Source organism: Opisthocomus hoazin, chromosome 3 (genome assembly GCF_030867145.1).
Source record: "Opisthocomus hoazin isolate bOpiHoa1 chromosome 3, bOpiHoa1.hap1, whole genome shotgun sequence".
Lineage (NCBI taxonomy): Eukaryota > Metazoa > Chordata > Aves > Opisthocomiformes > Opisthocomidae > Opisthocomus > Opisthocomus hoazin.
The window spans coordinates 88,829,914-88,853,212 of NC_134416.1; the positions used below are offsets into that span (position 1 = coordinate 88,829,914).

A 23,299-nucleotide genomic window follows, 5' to 3' on the forward strand; every position below is an offset into this window, starting at 1 on the left:
AGGAAACTGAATGTACTAAACATTGGTATCTTCCCTCTATGTATGTGTGTGTGTGTTAAAGACACGCTACCCTGTGTGTGCAGGAAAACTAACAAGCAGTTACTGTGCAAACTGAGAATATTTTCAGCGTTGGTAATATTACTGCATTGCTGCGTTCCCGCAGTGAAGTGTACATGGTTTCCTTTGAGACTAAAATACATGAAGAAAACCAGCTTAAGGGTACCAATAGAATATTTTTGTCTTCAGGTTAGATTTGGTTAAAAAGTAACCTTTACAGGCTGCCCACCATTACTAGAAAGGCAAAAGCTACAGCTGTGGTTGAGTCACTTTTGCCTCTGCAACTGTACTTAAACCCTATCTGTCTTAATATAGCTGCTGGTTAAGAAATGGAAAGTCAGAGGAGGCTGAAAACACGCCCACACCCCCACCCACCCTTGGGAAGATACCAGGCCACCGTGAGTTGGCTGTTTGCTGTTAATCCTCTCAGCACGGGAGGCCTCACCGTAACGGAAGCGACGGTACTGTAACGTGTGCCTGAACAGCACTGGTGCCACAGTGTGCACGTGTCAGGTGGACCTCCATAGGCTGCTGCCGTCCAGCTCCAGAGGAGTAACGATGCTCTACTTATGTAGAGCCAACATGAACTGGTGCTGTTGTAACTGCTCCGTTAATATTAAGCGATCAGTGAGACTTCGGAGCTGATGATGTGGTGTTTCCTATGCTTGCCTGAATCCAGACTTTGTGCTGACCTACTCCTTACTCAGAGTACTCAGAGACAAGTAGTACAGTGTTTAGTTTTTTTTTCCTTTTCATTCAGCTGTTCTATAGTAGTGTAAAATAGTTTCCCACTTTTCTTGAGCCTTAACCTTTTTCCAAGCTGTAAGCGTTGGTAAGTTTGAACGCGAGGCCCGTGCGCTCTGTGGTGCTTTGGGTTTACAGCACGGCTCTGTTCCTTGGTGTGTAAGATGGTCCGTGTGAGACACAACTGAAAGCCAAAGAGTTTACACTGCAGAGACTGTCATGACACAGAGACAACAGCAAACTGAATTCTGAGACTGAATTCTGCCGTCTCGTGTGCACAGAAACTCATGGAATGAGGATGCCTGCAGGCTAATTTGACTAATCTGTCAAGATGCTGATTTTTTGTCCATCATATGGAGTAGATTGGTGGTTGTGTGTGCGTGTTTTTCTTTTTTTTAAAAAAAAAACACAACCAAAAACCACACACAACCATGAACTTTTAAATCGGTGAATTTCTCCTGGTACTTCACTTCACTGTCTGTCCAGAACTTTTGATTCTGTTCAATCTAAAAATGTGTAAGGGTGAAAAGTCACAGTGAAAGCCAAGTGTTGTACTGGCAGATGTATTAGATCAATGTATGTACTTCTGCCTTAAAGGAAGCCTTTATTATCACGTTTTTAAACAACTTTCTAGTGAAGCACAGTCTCATGAGTTTCTTGTATAAAATCAAAGTGGTACAATTGTTTACACAGATTTTTCTAAATAAAAACTTTTTAAAAAAGCGATCTTTCTATAAATGGTACAGCACAATGAATATACAGTGACAAGTGCAATAAATTATAGCTTGTATTTACAAGAAGCCTTTTAAATGCAAGAATTAGAGGTAAGTGCATTTAATACAAGTTTAATATGGATCAGAACAATTTGCTATTAGCTTCTGCTAGACAAACCGTAGCTACGCTGTGAATGTATCCTTTATACCAGTTTGTTAGTTGTGTGCGTTGAAGAGAAAAAGTTGGCCAAATCCTTGCAAATGTTGTTGACATTCTGTCTTCCTGTAAATAATTTGTCCAGCTAGAGAATGAATGGCCCCTAAACTCTTACGTCTGAATTACAGCTGTAGAAGCGTCCCGACTTCTTTCCTGGGCAAGTGGTAGTAGATGAGGCGGCTCCGCGTGGGGAATGGAAGGAAGTTGCACAAGATGAAGTGTATGAAGTTATATTGCTCAGTCAAATATTGAGCTGGAAAAACCAGCCAGGCTCTGAGTTCACGCTAGTGCTTCTAACACTGGGTGCAGCCAAGCCATCTTACGCTTGCAGCGTCAGACTTAAACGGTGCTTGGAGAATAAGAGAGCTGAAACATTTGCTTTGGCACAATTTAAGATGCTTACTGTCATGACAGGTTTCAGGAGGAGACCAACAGTCTAGGTGTAGTAAGTAGTCCTAGACAAGAGGCAATTCCTAACCCTAGGAATTTTACATTACACCTCTTGTACAAGATGTATGCTTTACGTCCAAAGTACTAACACTGCTTTCTTTACACCAGCTTCCCTGTCCCTCCCCTCATCCTTCACCACAGAAAACTCACTTGTGTTGGGTGTTGGGTGCTGGTAAAACTGCAGCGCCTATCCAAGCACTGGCCAGGCTGTTAGCTGAGATGAAGGCCGTCCCAGCCCAATAAAGCACACGGGGACACACTGCTGCTCTGCGGGCCCTGGCTCTGCAGAGCTGAGTGGCCACTGGGGTGTAGGGCCAGTCTGTAAGAAGTCCAGCGTTCCGCTCATGGCCAAGCATGCAGTGCCCACAGCCCGCCCTTGCACAAGGCACATAGGTGGTGTTCTGAAAGGTCATTCATCAATTGTTTCTCTTCTCCAAGGTCAGGTAGTTCATGAAAGCGCAGAAGGTAGGATGGAAGTTCATGGTAGAATCACAGTCTGTGTGAAGACTGTTTGTCAGTGACATCCACAAGCTCTTACTACCATATTCCTGTATTTCTTCAAGATCACGTTAGAATTATCATCAAAATAAAGAACAGATATGGCGTTTAGTTTGGTAGGTGCACAGCAGGGTTTGGGAACATAATCAGGATTCATAAGATGAACCTGTTGCCAAAAAGAAAACACAACTGAGACAATGGTAACTGGTTTGTAAATCCACCTATCGTTTTGTCATGGAGCTTTCTGGAGACTTACCAGAGTCTGTACAATGGCATGGTTGGTTGCGTTCATATGGGCATTGAGTGGAAATGAGCACTCCCCGTCGCAGTAGTTTGCTGCGTAGCCCTTTGGAGCGATTATCCAGTCCTTTTTAGGAAACAAACAGAACGTGATGCAAATGAGAAAGTTACCAGCTTCTACAGACAACTGCGTGCAATTAAGACCAGCTGAAAATTTTCCACTGACTTTTTCTTGCGGGTAAAAATGTGTTTTCGCTGAAACTGTTGGGGATTTGGGGTTCTTGGGTTTTTGGTTTGTGTTTTTTTTTTTCATTGTGAGCCATGACTTTTCCATGGACACACTGATTGTAATGTCCAAATAGTGCACATCTATGCACAGCTTAACTGCCACAAACTAAACCAGTTTTATACTTCAAACGGTTGCCTTGTGGGGATTGTGGTTTGGATGCCTTTATGTCCCAAGGTTTCATGCAGGTTAGGCCTGCTGGCTGAACGGCCTTTCCTAGGTTGAGTCACAGCCTCAGGTTGTGTCCCCTCCCAGAGAAAATCATGTACATGCACATGTGCACAGTGCACCCAGGGACCTCCAGAACGGGACTAGGGAACACAGGTGCATGAGCAGGCTGGTGGCCCCGGTGGCAAGCTGAGTGCCACGCCGTGGAAGAAGGTGACTCTTCACCATAGGGCTAACAAGAAATTACAGTTTCTCCACTGCTGACACAAAAGAGCCAAAGGTAAATTTAAAAACATAACCAACTAGCAGGAGGCATTTCTCCCTCAGTGTCAGGCTCTGCAGGAGGACGTACCAGCATGTCTCACATGTATGTAATTGTTAAGATGATTTCCCCTTTACCTGACAACAATTACCTGGGTTAGCCCACAGACAGCCACTCCCCTGCTACAGAAGCCAATACAGACTGTGTAATTAAATTTAGGGTTTAATGCAGTGTAAGACCAAGGGAAGCACTCCTAGAAAAAAACCTGCTGGGTGTTGCGAAGGAGACAGCAGTGCCCAACAACTGCAAGGGGCTGCTGCCCTGCCTCCACCACCTCTCTACAACAAGCAGGGTCTGGATTCCCAACTCCTGCAATGAGCTCTGCCGGTCTCTGCCCTTCGTTGCGCAGCATCTTGCCTTTCTTCTCATATCTGGAACTTGAAAGGTGCAGAAAGTTGAAGGCAGTGCCTTTAAGACCGTGAACATCACAGCTGGAACATGCCTCCTGCCTGGAAGTAGGGCAAGCGAGCTAAGAAGGAGGTGGGAAGACTGCACAAGCAAAAAAAGCCACTAACAAGCAATGGGGAATGGAGTCAGCGTGCAGCCATAGTTGTGGCTAGTGGGACGGAGCTGACACAAGCTACAAAAAATGCTGCTGTCCCATCAGCTGGGAGAGGACTTTCGCGTGCAGGGTTTTACAGAAGCAGCAGGGGCAGCCCTGGGCCTCCTGATTTATAATCTGCTAAAAACATTAGCTGATAGAAATGGGACCTCCCTCACAAAAGTGCTGAATGAAAGAATTAAAAAAAAAATATACATTTTTAAAAAAAGAGAAAAGGAGGACATTCTTTGAAACATGATGTTTGATGACACTGTGGCCTGGTCCTAAATAACTTAATCTAAACAACTCTCTAGCCTCATGGTGTCGCAACTGAACCCAGCCTTCAGGCCACCCACCACTGCCCATGCTAACTGTGGGGCAGGATTAGAGGATTTCAACACAATGGCCAAGGTTAGAAGTAGGCTGATCATGAAAAAAACCTTGATTTGGTTAAAATCACTGCTTAGCATCAGATTTTTTTCCTTATCATTAGAGGTACACAGATTATGAGTCCTTGCCCGTACCGTGACTCCCATGAGTGACAGAGAATGCCTGTATACTTGAATCTCATAAAGTATCAAGCTTCCTCTGGTTCTTATCAAATGTCACAACTATCAATATTTATTTGCCCTTCCCTGGGGCTGGTTTTGGTGGGGAGGCACAAGGGACATTTTAAAGCATAATGGCAGCCTCGAGTGGAATTACCGTGACACTGTTTAGATAACATTTCATAACAAAATGTCTAGTTTACCCAGAGAGAAACATCACACACCTGCCATCCCAAGTCTTGGAAGCTAACGTAAAGCTCATGCTTTCTGCACGCTGTTTTTAAGTCACTGCTGTTGTAATCTGTTAAAATAAAAACAAAACAGGAATTTAGAAAGTAAAACAGGCAGAGCATCGCTGGAGGGCACAGCTGGACAGTTGTGTGCGCGCTGTGGGCCCAGCAGCAAGAAACAGCGACCTCCCTCAGCAGCCAAACGGAGAAGGGTGTTGGGGGACATCCAAAGCAGGGCTGAAGCTTTGAAGACACCTCCATAGGAATGGAGGGACCCAAGCAACAGTGACTTGGTTATAATTCCTTCAGCTGCCTTCAGTAACTTGACAAGCAGTACTCGTAAAACACCTCCAGTAAAATGATTTCTTAAAAATAAGCCCCTGCACCTTCAGCCCGGCACAGCTTACGTCCCTGCTGGGTGCTCAGACTTGCCCCACTTCCTTGGCCATGGTTTCTGACATGTGCCACGCCAGGAGGTAGCTCAAAACGCATGTGCTTATTGAGAGAATTACAACCCCGGGATGGGTAATCATCTCCTTGTGCCCCTGTACCGGTCAGCAGAAGTCCTTAAACAGGTAAGATGTCCCACAGGCAGTGAAACTGTGACCCCATCCCTCTCTGTGCCTTACCCCCAGCCTGCCCCGGACATCACACATGGCTCCACGCACCACTCTGCTCTTGGACCTTTACAATCCATGCTCTGAAAAACAAGTTTCTCCTTCCTATAACCCACTTATCTGCCAATGACAGAGGATTTGACACGGCTCCAACGTCAGCCGGCTCCTTAGTGCCAATACTGCCCAGAAGAGCCAGGGTGCAGGGTGCAGAGCCCTGACCAGAGACCTTCCCCCTCGCCATGGCACAACACAAGAGGATGTTTCAGCCACGCAGGAGCTGCTCCCCACAGCCCCACAAAATGCAGCTTTTGAAGGCGAGTGGAATTTCCCATTTATATTTGGAAAGAGAGGCAGCTCCGCACGCAAACACCTGGAACCACAGTGAGCGGAGGAGCCGAGCCGTGACAGAGGGGCCTTTCACCCCCGGGTGGCTGCACAAACCCAGCCTTGATGGGCGGTGGCTGATCCCATCACGCCTCGGGCGGCTGCCGGACCTCACCACAGCAGCCACAGAAACCACCTTTGCAGCGGGGCGGCTCGGCCACCAGCTGCAGCTGACAGACCGTCACTTCGCGCCCAGTGGGACGCATGAGAAGAAGAGATGGCGACAGATACGGCTTGAGCAGCGTGGGAGCCCCACACAGCGACACACACGTGCTCGTCGTGGAGCCAGATCCAGACTCATCTGTGTTGCCTTCAGCGCCTTATCCATGGGGGCCTCCTCCTCTCCCCTCCTGTCCTCTCCTCTCCTCTCCTCTCGCACGCCCGGTCTGCACGCAGAGGTGGTTCCGTCAGCAGGCAGATGCCGCACGCTGATGTGCCGTGCCTGCCTCCCACTGCCCTGGGCCTTTCGGCCACCCAGACCCCGGTGCCCCTAATGCTGATTGAAAGGGGACCCTCCCAGCAGCGCAGCTTTCCCCAGATGCGGCAGCTGGGACAGAAAAATATTTTTAGTGAATTTTTCCTTGGCTCTGAATAAGCCTTTCTTTTTTCTTCCCTCCAGCCCCCACCCAAGTTTGGGAACTACAAACGCAAATATTTATTCAAAAGAAAAACTATAATACTAAAAGCACATCCAACTGACATTAAGGGCAGCACAGCACTACAGCTGGGTACAGTTAACACCAAGGTCCGAAAAAACCCTACACCTCAAACCTAGGCTCCAAACCACCAAAGATTAGAGAGTTGTTTTTAGAAGCAGTTTGGGTTTTAAACTTTAGGGATTGCATTTCAGACTTTCAATAGCTTCATTTCAATCACGGATTTAATCAGGTGAGCAGAGCTGGTTAACAGCCTGCTGCAGCATAACCACTCACTCTTTCAGGAGCGCTCGGTAGCAAGGATGGAGGCGAGTCTCTCTATTCAAGCTTTCCATTTTCAAACCAGACATACCCAGCAGAAACCAGGGTGTGGTGGTTTTTTTCAGATGAAGCTTTTCAAGTCCCTGGCTCAGCCCAGAAGCAAATTTCTACCATTTGATGTTTCTAAACGGTCTGGTCGTAACAATGGAAAAAAATGAGCAGAAGATATGTTTAGTTGTCAAAGGCTTTCACTTCAGTATCTGAAAACACAACTTCATCGTTCTTCAATGGGAATGTATTGTTTGCTTTGGGGAGACCCACCTGTATTTGACAGGGAGTTACAGTGGAGCTGATCTATTCACAACAGAGTGGGAAGAACTAAGCTGCCTTCCAAATCCAGCTACAACTCACCCAAATCAGCTGCGGGAAAGGGGAGAAGGCAAGCGAGGCAGAGAAAACAGGACTGGGAAGAGAGGCTGTGAGCAATCACAAGTTTAAGAAAACAAAGGCAAAAAAGAGCTGCTTAACAAGCTACGAGAAGCAGAACGTGTCACGAACGCGTCCTCTCTCACGCTGCCTGAAATTGGTCCCCCTGATGCGTCCCAGTTCACCGGCAGGCAGTCAAGTTGCCCGACGCACATTCTGCACCGAGCACCGGCACCCCTCCAGCCAAGGCAGCCGCAGACAGCTCCACCTCCTCGCTCGCCCACGCTCAGCCTCTGCTTTCATCAGTGTCAACACATTAAACCTCCCTTCTCCCGGGATTTCTCCCCCGTTAACCCTCACCCCAAGCTCCCCTGCCCTCTGTCCTTCTTACCTGTTTGCCTACCACGTCTATTTGATAGAATCTACCTCAGCTCAACTTCAGGGATGCTACAAACCTTTAATCAACCCTCAGCAGTGGCTTTCTGAATCAGGGAAAAAAAATGCAGCCACACAGATGTGCGTAATGAGGAACCATTCCCTATGGTTTGGGGCTCAGCACACGGCCCAGAGCCACGTACATCCAATTACGGGCCTGAGCAGAGAGAAGCCCATGCGGTAAAGGGTTTCTGGCAGTGAGCTAAAGCTTGCTCAGCTACTGAAGCTGGCCTCCACGACATAACTTCTCCAAAGCCTGGAAAGCAGGACCAGCTACCCCAGTCAAGTGCGCTCAACTGTTTTAGCCCAAACTGCTCTTTGAGGTGGTTTGCAGGGCAAAGACCCAACACCCACGAGGCAACAGGACGTGTGTCCCTCCCCGGCAGCCCTGCGGCGGGGAGCCAGGAGGGCCGAGGGGAAGCAGCTTGCAGTGGGGGGACGCTGCCAACAGCCGCCGCCGGGCTGGCTTACACTGCCACGACATGGCTTGCCAGGGTTGCGAGCCTAGGGAGCTGCTTTGGGAGCTCCGACAGGCTCATTGCGGGTTTAGCAAAATCATCTCTTTTTTTCCCCTGAATGTACCAATTCAGAAACACTAGCTTGGCACTTACAAGGCACTGCATGCAATCACACTGAAAAGTATTTTGCCTAAAACAGAGATTTAGAAAAATAAAACCAACCCCCTAGTTATGCACTTAAAAATAACTTCCAGGGAAGCACAGTGAAAACAGCACAGTTAGGATGGCTTTTCTCTGTGGCTTGTTTGCGCTGATCGTTGTCTGCCTTCACCAGAACTCAAGCCTGACTTTCTGCGAGCACAGATGTTTCTCTTAAGGCTGGATGCTGGCATTTGTGTTGCTGAAAGGAGAGAGAGAATACCCTGACCCTAATGGTCTTCCTCCTACAGACACTTCTGCACCGACCTTGTATTTCCTATAACCTCTCCCACGTTAAGTGCTGGCAATGAACATATAAATATTTACTGAGGTCAATCCGTCTGAGAAGACTCTTGCTGCTCCCAAGGTGCCAGCTTACCAAATTCCACAGGGTAACTAATTGCTTCTGTGGGCCAAAACAGCTTTGACAGAGGCCCAAGGCCAGCCCCTTCTTCTTGGTGTTTGACTTTGGTGATTTGTCCGGATAAAGCTGGTGTAAACTGATCACGCAGTTAATAACGGCCCACTTCACATGAAAGCGATCTGCTTGGGTGGGAAGAAGGAGAGATGTTGAGCTGACATGGACCCGCATGTGAAGGCACATACAGAAATGCCAGCCACGCTGCCCTTGGTCTGCGTCCGAGCACTCTGCTACAGGGAAGCTTGGCTGCAAGATAATGATGTCTATTAACAAGACCCTTGCCACCACGAAAACATTTGTCCTTCTTTGCCTTCAGTGTTTGTACATGATGCCCTTTGCGGTACCTCGCTCCTGTACACACAGGGAAATCTGCCTGGTGCCATGTACGTCCGCTGGAAGGAAAGGCTGCTTGGAGGGTCCCCCCACTTCTCACGGAGCACCTCACACCAGTCCTGGAGTCCCTGGGGTGGCTAAAGAGAAGGACCTGAAAGGGGTGTTGCAGGAGTTTCACTGGGAGCAGCAAGCGCAGCCTGAAGTCAGACATCCTGACGCGACTCTCTCCATACGGAGGGGCTGCTGGGAAGGGATGTGCCTGGAGGCTGACTCGCAGAAGAGGAGGGTTGTCACCACTGGGCAAGGAGGCAGCCCCGTACAGAAACTGCAACTCGTGGAGGAGCCAGTCATACGGTAGCAAAGTCCTTAGGCTCAAGGGTCACTGTCGCTTGACAAGATTCCCCATCTCTTGAGGTTTGCTGGAGGGTCAGCTCAGAGTCTGAGAGCACGAGCTAAACCTGCCCCGAGATACGACTGAGCGAGGGACTCGATTCCCCAGACAACAGCAGAGAAAAACCTGCACGCTCCTCCAACCCTCCTTGTTCCTCCACGTCCTGGGCCAGAGCTGGGGTATGATTTTCTGCCTCAACAGATGGAAATACTTCCTCTTCTTCCTGTTCATCCTCCTTCTGCAGAAGAACAGAGCTTGGCTCCAAGAGTGCATTGACGCAGGACTCTATGTCAAAGCAGTTTATATCCGTGGGGTTTACTCGGTTCTGCTTTATATAAGGGAGTCATAATTACTTGTTTATAATACAGAGAAATGAGCATTCTTGGTGAAAAAATACAGACCATTGAGATTCTTATGCCACAGCCTTAACCTTAGCATCTGAGCACTTGGTACTGACTGCAGGACAACAACTGCACATCAAAGGGAGCACAGCAGGGTCCCAATCCCGCACGTAGCAGCATGCCTTCGCGTAACTCCCTGGCTCACCAGATCCAGTACCAGGCCAGCAGCACACTTCACGTGCTCTGAACTGCAGGCCTTGAAATGCTTTCCATATTTAGATAGCAAATGGGGCTTTTTCAAACATACTGCCCTGACCCAACTCACAGAATCTTTTGGGAAAGGGTTTCACTTTTGGACTGAAGAAAGAAAACCCTGTGTATTCATTAACATAGAGGAAGGAAGGTTCCATCTACAAAAAAACATCAATGCCATCCAGGAGAGAAACTGCCCTCCAGCCCTGACATGTAGTGGCAATCCTGGCTCAGGGAAGACCACAGACCAAAAATCTGACAAGACGTAAGACACAGCAAGAGAGGAAGATGCACAGGTGGGGAGTTCCACAGAAGAGGATTACAGCATCCCAGTTCTGCACCCGCTTTGGGTCCAGAGCATCAGGGCACCGTCTGAAGAGGAAGGTGGTCTTCAGGATAACCCCTGGGCTCGCCTCCTGCTTCACCCTGGGGCAAACACTTCCCCAGCCCCGCCACGCATCATCGGGGCCTGGATGTATAAACCCAGACAACTGAAAAAAAAAAATTCCCTGTGATCTCTTTAATGCTAAAAATGCATAACGGTCATTGTTGCCTCTCGGGCTATTAAGTCAACCACTTCTTAAGAAGAACAGAGTCTAAGAGTGTCACACTTAGAAAGCAAAATAAGCTGATGTAGTCTCTCTTTTCTAAACACAGAAACCAACAAAACATACATCTTAACTTTAAATTCCCCTCCTTTCCCCCGCCTTAAATTCACGGAGGCTCAACTATACCTTGCTGACTACTGAACTGCCAAATTCCAGGTTTTAAATTAAAGCTGGCTTTGAGCTAGAAGAGCTCAAAAAAGCCCTTGAGACCACAGAGCAACCAGCTATTTTTTCCCTTTTTGTCATTTTAGAATTTTACGACCTGATGTGTAAGAAAGCAGCAATGTAAAAATGGACCTTTTTGCCCAATATATCTACTCCCTCTGGAGCTTTGAGTCACACTGTCTGATTTAAGAGTAGTAAAAACTTGAGTTTAGCACTGCAAAGCTTGTGGAGCTGGAGAGAGAAAGTTGGAGCCTATCCTGACCCTGCTACCAGTACCACAAAAGAACAATGCAGCAAGTAACTTTCCCAAAGCGCTGTGAATGCATTAAAAAATAGGTTCTCACGCTGAAGGGAGAGTGGCAACCAAGCCTGCCTGAATGGTAGAACTTCATGCCACCTGCGTAAATGCTGGGTTTATTGCTTGTAACACCCAAGCAAGCCCATCACATGGGAAAGTAACCCAGTGAGCAGCCGTGATGCCTGCCTTTAAAACTGCAGCTTGGAGGCACTCAAGGAAAACCAGGACCAAAGCGGGTCCCAGCAATTGGGACCAATAGACAGTTCCACCTGTGGGGCTGGCAGAGGGCTCTCATGCTGAATTAGATGATAACTTCTCTGGCAGGGCCATGCTGGTGCTGGCTGGCCTCCCTTGGGGAGGTCAGGCTGCAGAGCCGAGTCGCTCCTCCTGCCCTTAAAATCCATGAAGTGACATTTCACACCCAATCTATTGCAGCAATTGCATGGCACAGCATGGGAACCCACAGCCACGCTGTGGTGTGCACCATGAGGACACGCAACGGCTGCAAGAGGCCAACTGCCACTGGCACGCACTAGCCCAAGGGGCAAGTCCATCGCCACGCCAGGCTGGAGCAATAGGGCTGCACTGGCACATCGCTATGTCCGGAGCCTGGATGCCAGCCCTGGAGGGGCTCCTGACCCAGCTCTGGCTTCCTGCAGGTTCCCAGCGTCATGGCCAGCTCGGGGCCACCTCGGGTGCAGCATGGCTCGCCCACAACCCCAGCATGCAAGAGCAAGAGCCAGCCTACGGATTCGCACCAGCTAAGTTTTGACAATGCTGGCTCATCTCCCTGCAGTGCGTCTCGATACAGACTAAAAAATGCATCCGCCTCTCTTCCTTGGGGTATAGCAACTTCTAGATACGGGAAAAGCAGGGATGCTACTGGAAATGAAGGGGGCAGCATAAGCAAATTAATCAAATAACTTGGAACAGGCTGAAACATTTGAGAGGAAAAAAGGTACTCAGTGAACGAAGGACTTGTAGCACTGTGATGCAGGGCAGAGTGTCTGGGAAACAGGCAAGACTTAGAAGACAGGACACTGTCAGTTTTTGTCAAAAAGTTCAGAGTTATCCTACTGTCCCACCACCCCGCAATAGCACTCACAAGGCTGCTGTACACCACCTGCAAGATGCAACATTTCCACAGCGAACAGACAAGCCTCTCCTTGCCTGCCTGGAGATGCACTTCACTGTTTATACACTGCTGTTCTCACAAGGAAAACAAAACCGAAAAAAAGATCTTGTGCTGTTCTACCAGGGTTTTTCCAAAGAAAACTGAATGAGGACTCTGCTGGAATGTGTATGTGCAATACCACAAATCCCACTGTACACTGAGATGGAATCTTTTGAATGTTGCATTTCACATGGCGTAATTCTAGGCAAATACTCTGTAGCAAGCAACCTACAAACACAAAATTCCATGTTAAAACTCCCCATTCCCGCAAATTCAATGGCCACGACTTCACACGGGGGTCTGGACTCCACCCTGGATTCACAAAGACTCCTGTAAGGCTCATTACATGAGACCCCTCTTGCATCCTGTTGCAGATGTAACCTATTCCCTTGAGGAAAAGCATCCCATCTCACATCTCCCTTCTTGCTTTTGCACCCTGAAACAAACAGCAATGTCCCAAGAAGTTGTCCCAGCTTCCCGACACAACGGGTGCTGCATGATTACCTGTGACACTAGACACCCTGGAAACGTCCTGAGCCTGGGTGGAGCGGTTCCGACTCTGCTGCCTGCGCCTGCTTGTCGCTGACCTCGTAGTCCGCACATGAACTTCACTCACTTTGAAGAAGGCCACCATGAAAGGCTGCTTGTCGTAAGGGCCATCTCGGCCTATAAGGCCTGCTTCTCTAGGATTTACACTGAAACCTTCAAATCAAACAGAAAAGTGAGTGTTAGAGAAACGGTGCTATTGGATTGCTCCTTCCAGCATCGCGGCATCCCCACAAGCAGCGTGTCCTTTACGGCTGGACCTGATGATCTTAGAGGTCTTTCCCAACCTATGATTCTTGCTCACACTCTTCTTTTATCACCAAACACTCCCCTCCTGCCACCTTGACCTATGAACTTTTTCACAACAGCACCCCGTGCATCCTGGACAAGAGGCTCCCCCACAACACTTGGCTCCTCCCTACGGCACCTCTGCTCTGGTTTAGGCATTGAGCAGGTGTACAGACAGATACATAAAATGCAAAGCCTGGATGTCTCACAAAATAAAATGCAAAGCCTGCCGCTGCCCGTGAAACACAAGGAGCAGAGAGGTATTAGGAGACCTCTGGGCAAAGCAGAGGGCAAAGAGATGGGGAGTTTTGACAGAAATACAGGATGGGCCCCTTTAGGGAGGTGGAGGCTGGCACTAACATTTCCTCAGGGACAACAGTGGACAACCCCTCTGGTCTCATTTGACTCCACATGTGTACCAAAACCCAGGACAAAGCCACAGGAAGAAAATATAAGGTTGGAGGGTGGTTCCTGTAGAGGAAAGATGTCCCTGTCATCTTTTTGGTCACCTTCTGCTAATGTAGATCCTCTCCTTCCCCATCACTTATCTTTGAACACTCAATTTCATGTTGTTTTGCGGTCTCTTCTCTCCTGTTTCACCTTTCAAGGTTTCTGTGGGCTTTGAAATGCCATCACTGCAGCCGCCCTCAAAGAGAACAGCCCCACACAGTGACCTCTTTCCTTCTCCAGCGCAGGGCTCCCACCTCAGGTTTGACTGGATCCGAGCTGCATCAGCAGACGCAGCAGCCTGGAGGGTTGCCATAAATCCATGTGGGGAGGTGTATACCCATACACCTGCCCTCTTCTCTTCTTCTCACCCCTAAAGCTCACCCTACCTGGGATCCCAACTCCACGCCCCCTTCCACCTCCAACTCGGGAACTGGGACCCCACCGTAGCCCATCCTGGTACTGCTCAGAGACACTGGACCTTACTCACTGGGAAACATATGTCTGTCGTGGGACAGCCAAGTATTGTGGTGGTGTGGCTACAGCTGCCTACAAAGGCAGGGTGCTCACCCCCGACATCGCAACTGGGCTCTGTTAGCACCACTTCTAGGCAGCATCCAAGAGGCTCGCGAGGCGATACACATTAACCGGCCCATAGCCTACCATCCCGGGTCACCACGCTCAGCTGCAGTCCCATGTTCTGCTGCGGGTTCATCACCCACATGTTACTGGTGGCGGTGACGTCAAACTCCAGCCAGCCCTCCTCTGAGGCCCACACCACCCGCGTGTCCAGCAGAAACAGGTCAGAGGCCCTGCAGAGAAGCAGAGTAAGGACAAGATTGTGATGTCTGGGATTTTCTCCCCTGGCTTTAGCTGTTACAGAAATGAGAAAACCTGAATTCGGTAAAAGGGATGTTAATAGCCAGAAAAAAAAAAAATCCTCAAAATCTGCCTGTTTTTATCCAGAGTTTTGCCATGAGATGCACCTGCTTCTGCATGTGAAATTCAGGATTACAAATGTTTTTCATCGTTTCGAGGTTGGAGGAAAGTAATCCTTGTCCATAGGTCTGGGTGCTTCTGCACTGGCAAGGGATTTCAAAGCCACTCTTCCTCCTGAAGAATCCAATTCTAGCTCTGGCAGGACAGCGGTCAAACTACCAGCATCTCCAGGCATTCAATGGCTTTTGTCAAAGCGGTTTCGTGGTTTCAGCCTACCTTCTACAACACAGATCTACCACAAATGACCAAAGCAAAATCAGAAATAAATGAAAAAAAAAATCACCTAACAGGCCAACCATCAAACAGTGAAGGAAAATAAACCTCTAAAGGCCTCTGAAGACATTTTTCTGAGGCTTATCAACAGGGATTAGAGCTCCTTGTTCCAAGGCTGCTGGTACTGGGTCTCCTTCACGGGCTTCAGCTTCAAATGCTATCAAGTCTACGCCTTTTCTGCAGCATCAAATGCTCACCAAAACTCAGTTCAACGGAATCAGCTGGAGAAGCACCCAGAGAAATTCCCTGCGTACATTTTCTCACTATATTACAGGCATCATTTCCCTGTGCAAGACAGCTACAATTCCTATCCTTAACCTGTGGTCATCACCACAAAATGGATTCCAGGTGTCAATCCCACCTTCTCCTGTCTCTCCCCCTGAATTTATTTTTCCTAATAATAACTTAATACAAATGAGAAAACAGGGTACCTGTCCCTTCCACCTATCCAAGGTTAACTTCAGAAAAAAAAACGTTTTGATTGAGTTACATTTTATTTTTGGCCAACTGCTATGTCATACTGTCCAGCAGCTTGCTTTGCATGAGATCACACATGGAAAAATAAGCACTTAAGTATATTAGGGCTCCTAGTGCGGCTATTTTTATAGCGTGGAGGCTTTCTTCCGCCTTGCTGGTAGCCGCACACTCTGTGGTTGACTCAGCAGCCTTTCCCACAGGAGTCTTTGCCACCGCTCCTCCAACACAGAGTGGGTTCAGGAACAACTCTGACCTTCACCTCCAACAGCAGTGAGTGGCTGGGGCTGGCCAGCTGCTACATGTTTTGGAAACTTTAAGGTTGAAAGATTTGGGCTTTCCCAGGCAAGGTATATAAAACCAAATGCTGCTTAAAGGAGACCGCAAACAGCAGCTGCAACTGAGACCACTATTCCCCTCTGCAGGTTTAAGAAAGGAACGAACTGCTAGATCATTCCCACCTCTGAATATGACTTACACACTGGTCTTCTCCAATGCTTGAAACGGACAAGGTCAGGTTGGATGGGGCTCTGAGCAACCTGATCTAGCGGTAGATGTCCCTGCTCATTGCAGGGGGGTTGGACTAGATGACCTTTAAAGGTCCCTTCCAACCCAAACCATACTATGATTCTATACCTATATCTGAAAAGAGCGTTTCCTAGCACCTGTTCTGACCTTCCCCCACACACCAATGGCTTTGTGATCTCCTGTCCCACCTCCCCTCCTCTAAGTGCCACACTCTCCCCAGCACCCGCCCACTCCAGGCAATTTCCTGTTGGAGCCTGCAAACTTGAGTAACTTTGGTGATATGTCCACCCAACCCAAACATATCTGGCTGCAGAGCTGCTGGGAACTCTGTAAGAGCAATCCCTCATGAACACTCAACCATATGGGATTAGTCAGGTCTACAAAAACAAGAAGAGGAGGCTCAGAGCTTACATTCCCATTGCATTGCGCTTTGAGAAGACACTTGGACATCAGCAAGGTGTAAGGCCTGAAAGGACCATATGGCGTCATCTAGCCCCTTCCCCTGAACTCCAGGCAGGATCAACTACACCCATGTCACTCCTGAGAGATGTTTGCCTGAGAGATGTTTGGCTGACCTGATCTTACAGATTTCCAGCCTCAGGAATTTCAGCCTCTTTCTAGGAAATTGAATGGGTTTCACTTGAAGCACTTCGCACCCTGCCCCGTAATATCTAACTTAAATGCCACAATTTCCCCTTCTTACTAAAATAACATCTTCAGTCTTTCCTTGCAAGCCACATGTTGTAGATTTTGACTATTCTCATTGCTTTTTATAGACCCAAATCAGATCAAGATATTACTGATGCCAAGTGGAAGGCTAATCTTTATGTGTCTTTCAGACTATGCCTCTACTCATACATCTCTAAACGCTATTTTGGCTTCTTCACAAAACTCACACTGTTAACTAATGTTCAGCTTGTGATCCAGTATAATCCTTAGATTCATGCTGCTGAACCGCAAATCACCCAGTCACTTCCTAGGGTGTATTTACATCACTGATTTTTCATGTTCAAATGAAATTCTTCTTTCTCCCAAATCACACCTTTTTTTCCAGACTGAACCTCCATCATTATCAGATTACTTAAAATATGGACTTGCCTTCCAATCGGTCTCCCCCACCTTAGTGTCCTCCGCAAACGTAATAAGCAAACTGCCTGACCAAGGCACAGTTCTACAAATGAGAACGTTCCACTTTATCCCAGTATGTCACACTCACTTTGGAAAGATTTTAATTCCTTTGTAAAATGCAGAAAAATGGACAATTGGGTTTTCCAATTCAGTTAATTCTTTGCAAAAATTTTCATACAGGACTGGTTTTCAATTGGCTCTGCTATTCAACTGACTCTTGCATTGTTTGACCAGATGAAGCCAACAGTGAAGGTCCACCCCACAGGTATTGTAGGTCATGGCAGCAGCGCCAGCAGGTAACACATCCTAATACTTTCTGCTTAAGCCTGTTTTCAACTAATGTTTGCCACCCAAACCTCACCAGACTGCACAAAATTGCATGTCTTTTCTTCCTAGAAAAGGAAGCCTTGGCATGAAGGCACCCTAGCCTTGGCATGAAGGCTTTTTTAAAAAAATATTCAGTGACCTATTTCCAAAGGCAAAATTTGGGCGGGTTAGTGGGGAAAATTAGATAAAATAGAATCCCAACTATTTAAACCAAGTCTTTAACCACTCTTTTATTTTTTTCAGAATAGACATGTCGTATGTCCTTCCTCCTTTAAGAAAATCACCCCAAATTTGTCCACGCAGTAAGTACTTGAAAATTGCTGCCCACACAGGCCCAACAGAGATTCAGCGCTTCGCAACTAAATCCTCTGGACTTTTTGTCTGCAGGGAACATACTTTCCCCTCCTTTCCCCCTTGGTAAACCAAATACCATCAGTCACCTGAGGGAAATCTGCTCTTCCCATGTTGCTGAGAAGAAATGTCCTTGATACTCCTGCAAAAAAGCCTTACGACATCTGATCTTGGAACGGAGACTGGGAGATCTCCCAGGCTGGCCCCAGGTGGAAGGGAAAGAAAAGGTGAGAAACAGATCATATAGCAAGAAAGTCACATGAAAAAGTATTGAATTTCTAGCCGTTAAGTGAGGACATTGATCCTGTGTAATGAGGCGGGCAGTGGCCTTCCAAGAGAAAGCACACAACCACATATGCAGTCACATTAATGGAAGGATACTTGAAAACTTCAGCATTTGAGAATAACAGAGGCAAGATGGGACCAGAGGGAAACAGGAAGGGAGCATGAAGAATGGGAAAAAATAGAAAAAGAATGGCTGGAAGAAATGCACGAGCCAGCATTGTTGAGCGGAGACGAAGGAATATCTGCTCTCAGCACAGGCTGAAGAAAGCAGAGGCAGTCCAGAGGTTTCACGCCCAAGCAACCCTGCTCGTCAAGGACATCACAGGACCTCTGGCAGCAGCACACCAGGACTTTCAACTGTAGTGTACAGAAGAGAATTTTCATCACCAAAAGAGGCAGTGTCTTAACAGCCTCTCCACCTAAACCTGCCTCTGGGCTTTTACACAGTTACTGTCATCTCTTTGTCACTACGGTGCCCGACAGTCTCACCTTTATTTTCAGCGTGCTTAACCATCTAGGCTAGTTCAGCTAACGACTTCCATAATAAGGGTGCTGCAGGCATAATATGTATTAACCTTAGAGTATTAAAGGGAAGCAAGTCAATGGGAGAAACTGAGGCAATGAGCTGAAACAACTTTCCTGAGACAAGAGAGAACATTAAATGGGAAGATGCAAGTTAGGGATTCCTCACTCAAAATAGGAGCATTTTATTCTGGATCGAGTCCCTAAAGCACAGTCTCAAGTCCCAAGAAATAAATGGGAGCGTTTCCACGGCCTTCCAAAGACTCTAGAGGAGGATGGAGAAGCAAAGGTCAACAGAGCAATCACAAGTGGCTGCAGTAAACAGAAAGAAGTACACAGTTTACCAGAGAAATATGGCCTGTGTGATTCAGCAGGCAGGATTTAGCTCCAGTGTCCTCAGAGAGCGAGCCAATTTGTCAGATATAAATATCAAATATTGCTACTATTCTTAATGCCGGCATCCCAACCACGTACTCAGGGCATTTGTAGGAGAAACAGCTTGCATTTAACTTCAGTGCTTTTACCCCTCTAAGATAAATATTTTGTTAACCAAAACGTCTGTGTAAACCTTTCAATAAAAGGGTGCTAATTCTCTTTAATTGAACACTAATTAGATTAGAATTTAGTCAAATTAGTAACCAGGTCAAGTGGTTAATCTTAGTTACTACACTTCGTGAAATGTTCACATTAAAATAATTTCTCTGTTCTGGGTACACATTACAACATGGAACTTTGCTACAGGAAAAACACCAAAGCTATAAAAAGCTAAATTTAAAGAAGCATCTGTTGAACTAGTTTTTTTACTTTCCCACCCTCCCTGGCCTTCTTTCCCGGACCAGGCAGAAGTTTTACCAGGGAGACAGTGAGAACAAACAGAAATCTCACCTTCAGAATGACCAAGCTAAAGGTCTCTTATTTTAATTACAGATCTCTGAACACCATTTTTGGCCCAACTTCAAAGCTCGCAATTACCCAGGTGTCTAAAGGATTGTTACGCATCAACAGCCATTTACCAAAGCATTAATTACTGTAAGTCTCTAAAACTTTCCTCAGCTGAACCTTTTTGTTTACTTTTCTTCAAAGACAAGTTGACATAATGGTCTAGACTGCCTAGCAGCAGTTTCTCAAAAGGGAATTTTGCACAGAAGTGTGTGGGATTTACATTTTAATTAACGCACTTTCCAAATACTCTTCTCTTCTGCGTACCTCAGGATCTGAGTCTTTAGTTTGCACTGAGATCAACCTTCTGCAAAAATCACCCTGCATACAGCCAGCTAGCAAGATTATTTACTCTTATCCGCTAACGACGGACTAATAACTGCACACACAACTGACTCAATCTTACAGAGTTGAACAGAACTCCACATCAATAAAACCTTGAAATCACAGCCTTTTCAAAACTGGAAGATCCACCACCTTCCAGCAGATGTAAGCACCACTTTGAATTCAAGAAGTGTTTATTACTTATAGAACAGGTTGTGTGCGGAGCTCGCACAGCATGACGTACTGCCAACAGACGCAAGCGCAAAACCTTAACAACTAAATGGCCATTACACCAAAGATTTAAAAGCACTGTACAAGATCTAATCAATCAGTGCTCGCTCGTGCAGAGAGCCTCAGGCAGGGGAATGCCAGCACCTGGAACGATCCGCCATGGAAAGCAAAGGCAGTCTTTATCATTTTATGAGAAGAAGTAAGGCTCAGTTTAACTGTCCTGAAGGAGCTATAACATCAGTGGGCCAGAGGACCAGGAGAGACGTGCACATCCTAGAAGAGCTCTTTAGAAATGAGGAAGGAAATATCAAGAGCTGTGAGTCTACAAATGAAGTTACTTCCAAGGTGAAATAGAAGACCAGCAACTGGACACTAATTCTCAGCGACTGACAGCCAGCGGAGGAAAAGCACAGAATGGAGATGCCAGGGCACTCTGGAGGGGTCTGTGATTTGGCACAGGCAGAAGAGAGCCATCCTAGACGCATTCAGACATTGGACACACAAGAAGGGATAGGCATGTGAGCTCAGCTTTTCGCTGCTCACTTACCAGCCCCACACCACCGCTGCTCTGTGTGATAAAAGCTCCCTTGTGCTGAAAAAGTTGTCCTGTACTACTGCAGGCATAGCCCCTGGAGGTAAAGTCTGAAAGGGTAGGAGCTTAAGCCTTGTAGACTCACTGGAAGCGCTGCAGGGTGAAACACTGGTTTCAAGGCTGCATCTGGCAGAGTGGAAGATCAGAGCCTGGAACTAGATGTGGTCTCCCCATACCAAGACTCTGGAAGCTCAGCCTACAGGTCCATGATAATCCCCAGCAAAGCCATCGATATTTCAGTGCGAAGGTGTCCCCCCACATCCAGCTCAAGGTCTTGAGCTCCACAGCTCTCAGGAATGAACATTTTACCAACAGGAGCAGTAAAAAAAAAAAAAAAAAAAAAAATCCCAAGTCACAGGGGTAGGACATGTATTTCTCATTTCCTTGACTATGACACAATGAAACAAAGAGGCACTGTAGCTGTAGAGATGGTTACAGTACTATACCTCAGAGTTTAAATGCAGTTTGAGGCATGAAGATGGGGGAGAGGGCAAAGGGGTGGTATTTATCTTTGTCCTTATAGGAAAGAAATCAGGCACTGCTATGGTATTCTTTAGTTTTGGTAGAAAAAGCCAGCTGGTTACAGAACCAGTAAGTTTCACCCAGAATAACTTTGGCTTTTAAACTACTGCAAACCAACCACCCCAAAACACAACAAATTGCATACACACAGTGTGAGCTGAACTGAAATGCGGACAGATGCTTCTCTATAGCATCATGGAAACAGCTCTATCTTACACAAATATATGCACACTATATACAAATCTGACCCCAACTTGAAACAGATTGATGCTAGCTTTGCCATTTGTATTACACAATCCACTCCAAAAATCCAGTTGAGGACTGTTATTTATTTTCTAAGCTATAAACACTGTCGGCAAATCAATTTGCCCTTTAGATTAGCAGCTCGGATCGCATTTGTATAAATATCCTGTTGCAAAGAGGAAGACTTTATTACCACTGTAACTGGCAGCTAAAAACCAATGAGCACCTTAACCCGTCAGGAATTGCGTTCAGCAGAAGAAGAACCTACTCCCCAGGTGGTTGCTCTGCACAGCACACCTATGTCCACACGTGTCTTACCGTACAGGAGGAATCTTTCTGCACATCAAGTCCTCATATTTCATTCTGGGTGCAAACGAAACTGTTTAATAAACTTTGACCATTAAGGTACCGTATCTTCCTTTGATCACTAACACAGGCCGCTGTGTTTTTCATAGATCAGTTGTTTGGACAGTGTGGGAGTGTTTTGAGGTCTGCATTAGCAGGATATTTACACTTGAAAACATACTGATGATCCAAACCAAGGACTAACATCTTTGATCAACCATAAACTGCCATCCCTAGTCCTGACCTGACACCTCTCCGGGTGACAGCAAGGAAGTTTCGAGAAAGAAAAATAAATTAATGAGCTGTTTCCAGGGACAAACTCATTTCTTCCCTTCCCTCGTGAAGGTCTCGCTTACATGGCAATCCCACTCCCAACAGGCATCGGAAGTCACAGAGGGCTCTGCTGGTCCTTCCACAAAACCAGCCTTAGAAACAAGCTCATGTGCAGGACTTAACTGTGCATAGGTACCACCGAAGGGAGGAGAGTCGCGGCTGTGCAGCTCCTGCCTGCTGAAACTAAGCGCGCCCTCAGATACAGCCAAGGTGGGACAAGCACCTGGAAGCTGAGGCCACTTGTCTTCCTGAACTGGTGTTCTGGCAAAACTCCCTGCTTTCTGCACATACCAAAAAAAGAGAAAAAAGAAGAAAAAAACCCCCACTCTAGCCTTCAAACAGCACAGTCTCTTAAACTCTGGGGGGTCAGAAGCTGAAGGGCGGCAGCATTCAGCGGACATTTTGCCCATTCTTTCTTCCAGTGTCAGCCTCTACAGCCCACAGCCCATTTCAAAACCCAGAGTCAACTCCTTCAGAGCAAACCAGATGTCACCCTCAGCCCTATTTGGTGAAGTCTCTTCTCCACACAATCCGAAATGCATACCGCTGATGGCTGGCCACAAGCTTGACCTATCCTGAGGACTTCATCAACCTCTTTGCAGCATCCCACTGACAACTCCAGCAGTTTGTGTTATGACAAAACGTGGCTGTTAACTGCGGTTTGGTTATAAAACAAAAGCGTAGTTTCTAGGAGCTATTTTTTTACCTTACAAAAGGGTGGAAGGAATGGGGAGATGAAAATAATACTGACACAAGTGAGTCAGTATTAAAATGTTTTCTTCTGTTTAAAAGAGAATGTACTTAGACCACACTGCCCTCAACGTGTGTTTCACCGCCCAGAGCACGAGCATTGTTTTTGTATTTCTGATGGCTCTGATCATGGAAAGGGTCAAATTTATCCCCGAAGGTTTAATACTCTGATCACTTGCGCTCTCTCCACATACACCCCTATCTAGGAGAGAGTCTCGAATGGGCCCATACAATCCTCGCTTTTAGCCTTGTCTACAGTGGCAAAAATCAGCTTGGTAATTCCATAAGTGGTAGAAATTTTAGCCTCGGGCTTGGTTTTGGTTTTAGCCATCAGGGAGTGGCCAGCAGTGCCTTGCATTTCTGTCCAGCAGCGCGCACATCTGGGCTGGAGTCACACGCCTATGCTCTCACTCTCCAGAT

The 23,299-nt window shown here is 47.0% G+C and overlaps 1 protein-coding gene across 1 annotated transcript in view; it reads right to left on the reverse strand.

Annotated features, from left to right (window-relative positions):
* Positions 1-1,391: 1,391 nt before the first annotated feature.
* Positions 1,392-23,299, reverse strand: part of BMP6 (bone morphogenetic protein 6) — a 96,216-nt gene continuing 74,308 nt past the window's right edge. Inside the window, exons 3-7 of the mRNA XM_075416964.1 lie at positions 14,377-14,525; positions 12,937-13,134; positions 5,009-5,085; positions 2,936-3,046; positions 1,392-2,845 (exon numbers count right to left, since the gene is read on the reverse strand). Of these exons, the coding sequence (XP_075273079.1) occupies positions 2,696-2,845; positions 2,936-3,046; positions 5,009-5,085; positions 12,937-13,134; positions 14,377-14,525 (685 nt within the window). The 3' untranslated portion in view covers positions 1,392-2,695. The remainder of the gene's footprint in view (positions 2,846-2,935; positions 3,047-5,008; positions 5,086-12,936; positions 13,135-14,376; positions 14,526-23,299) is intronic.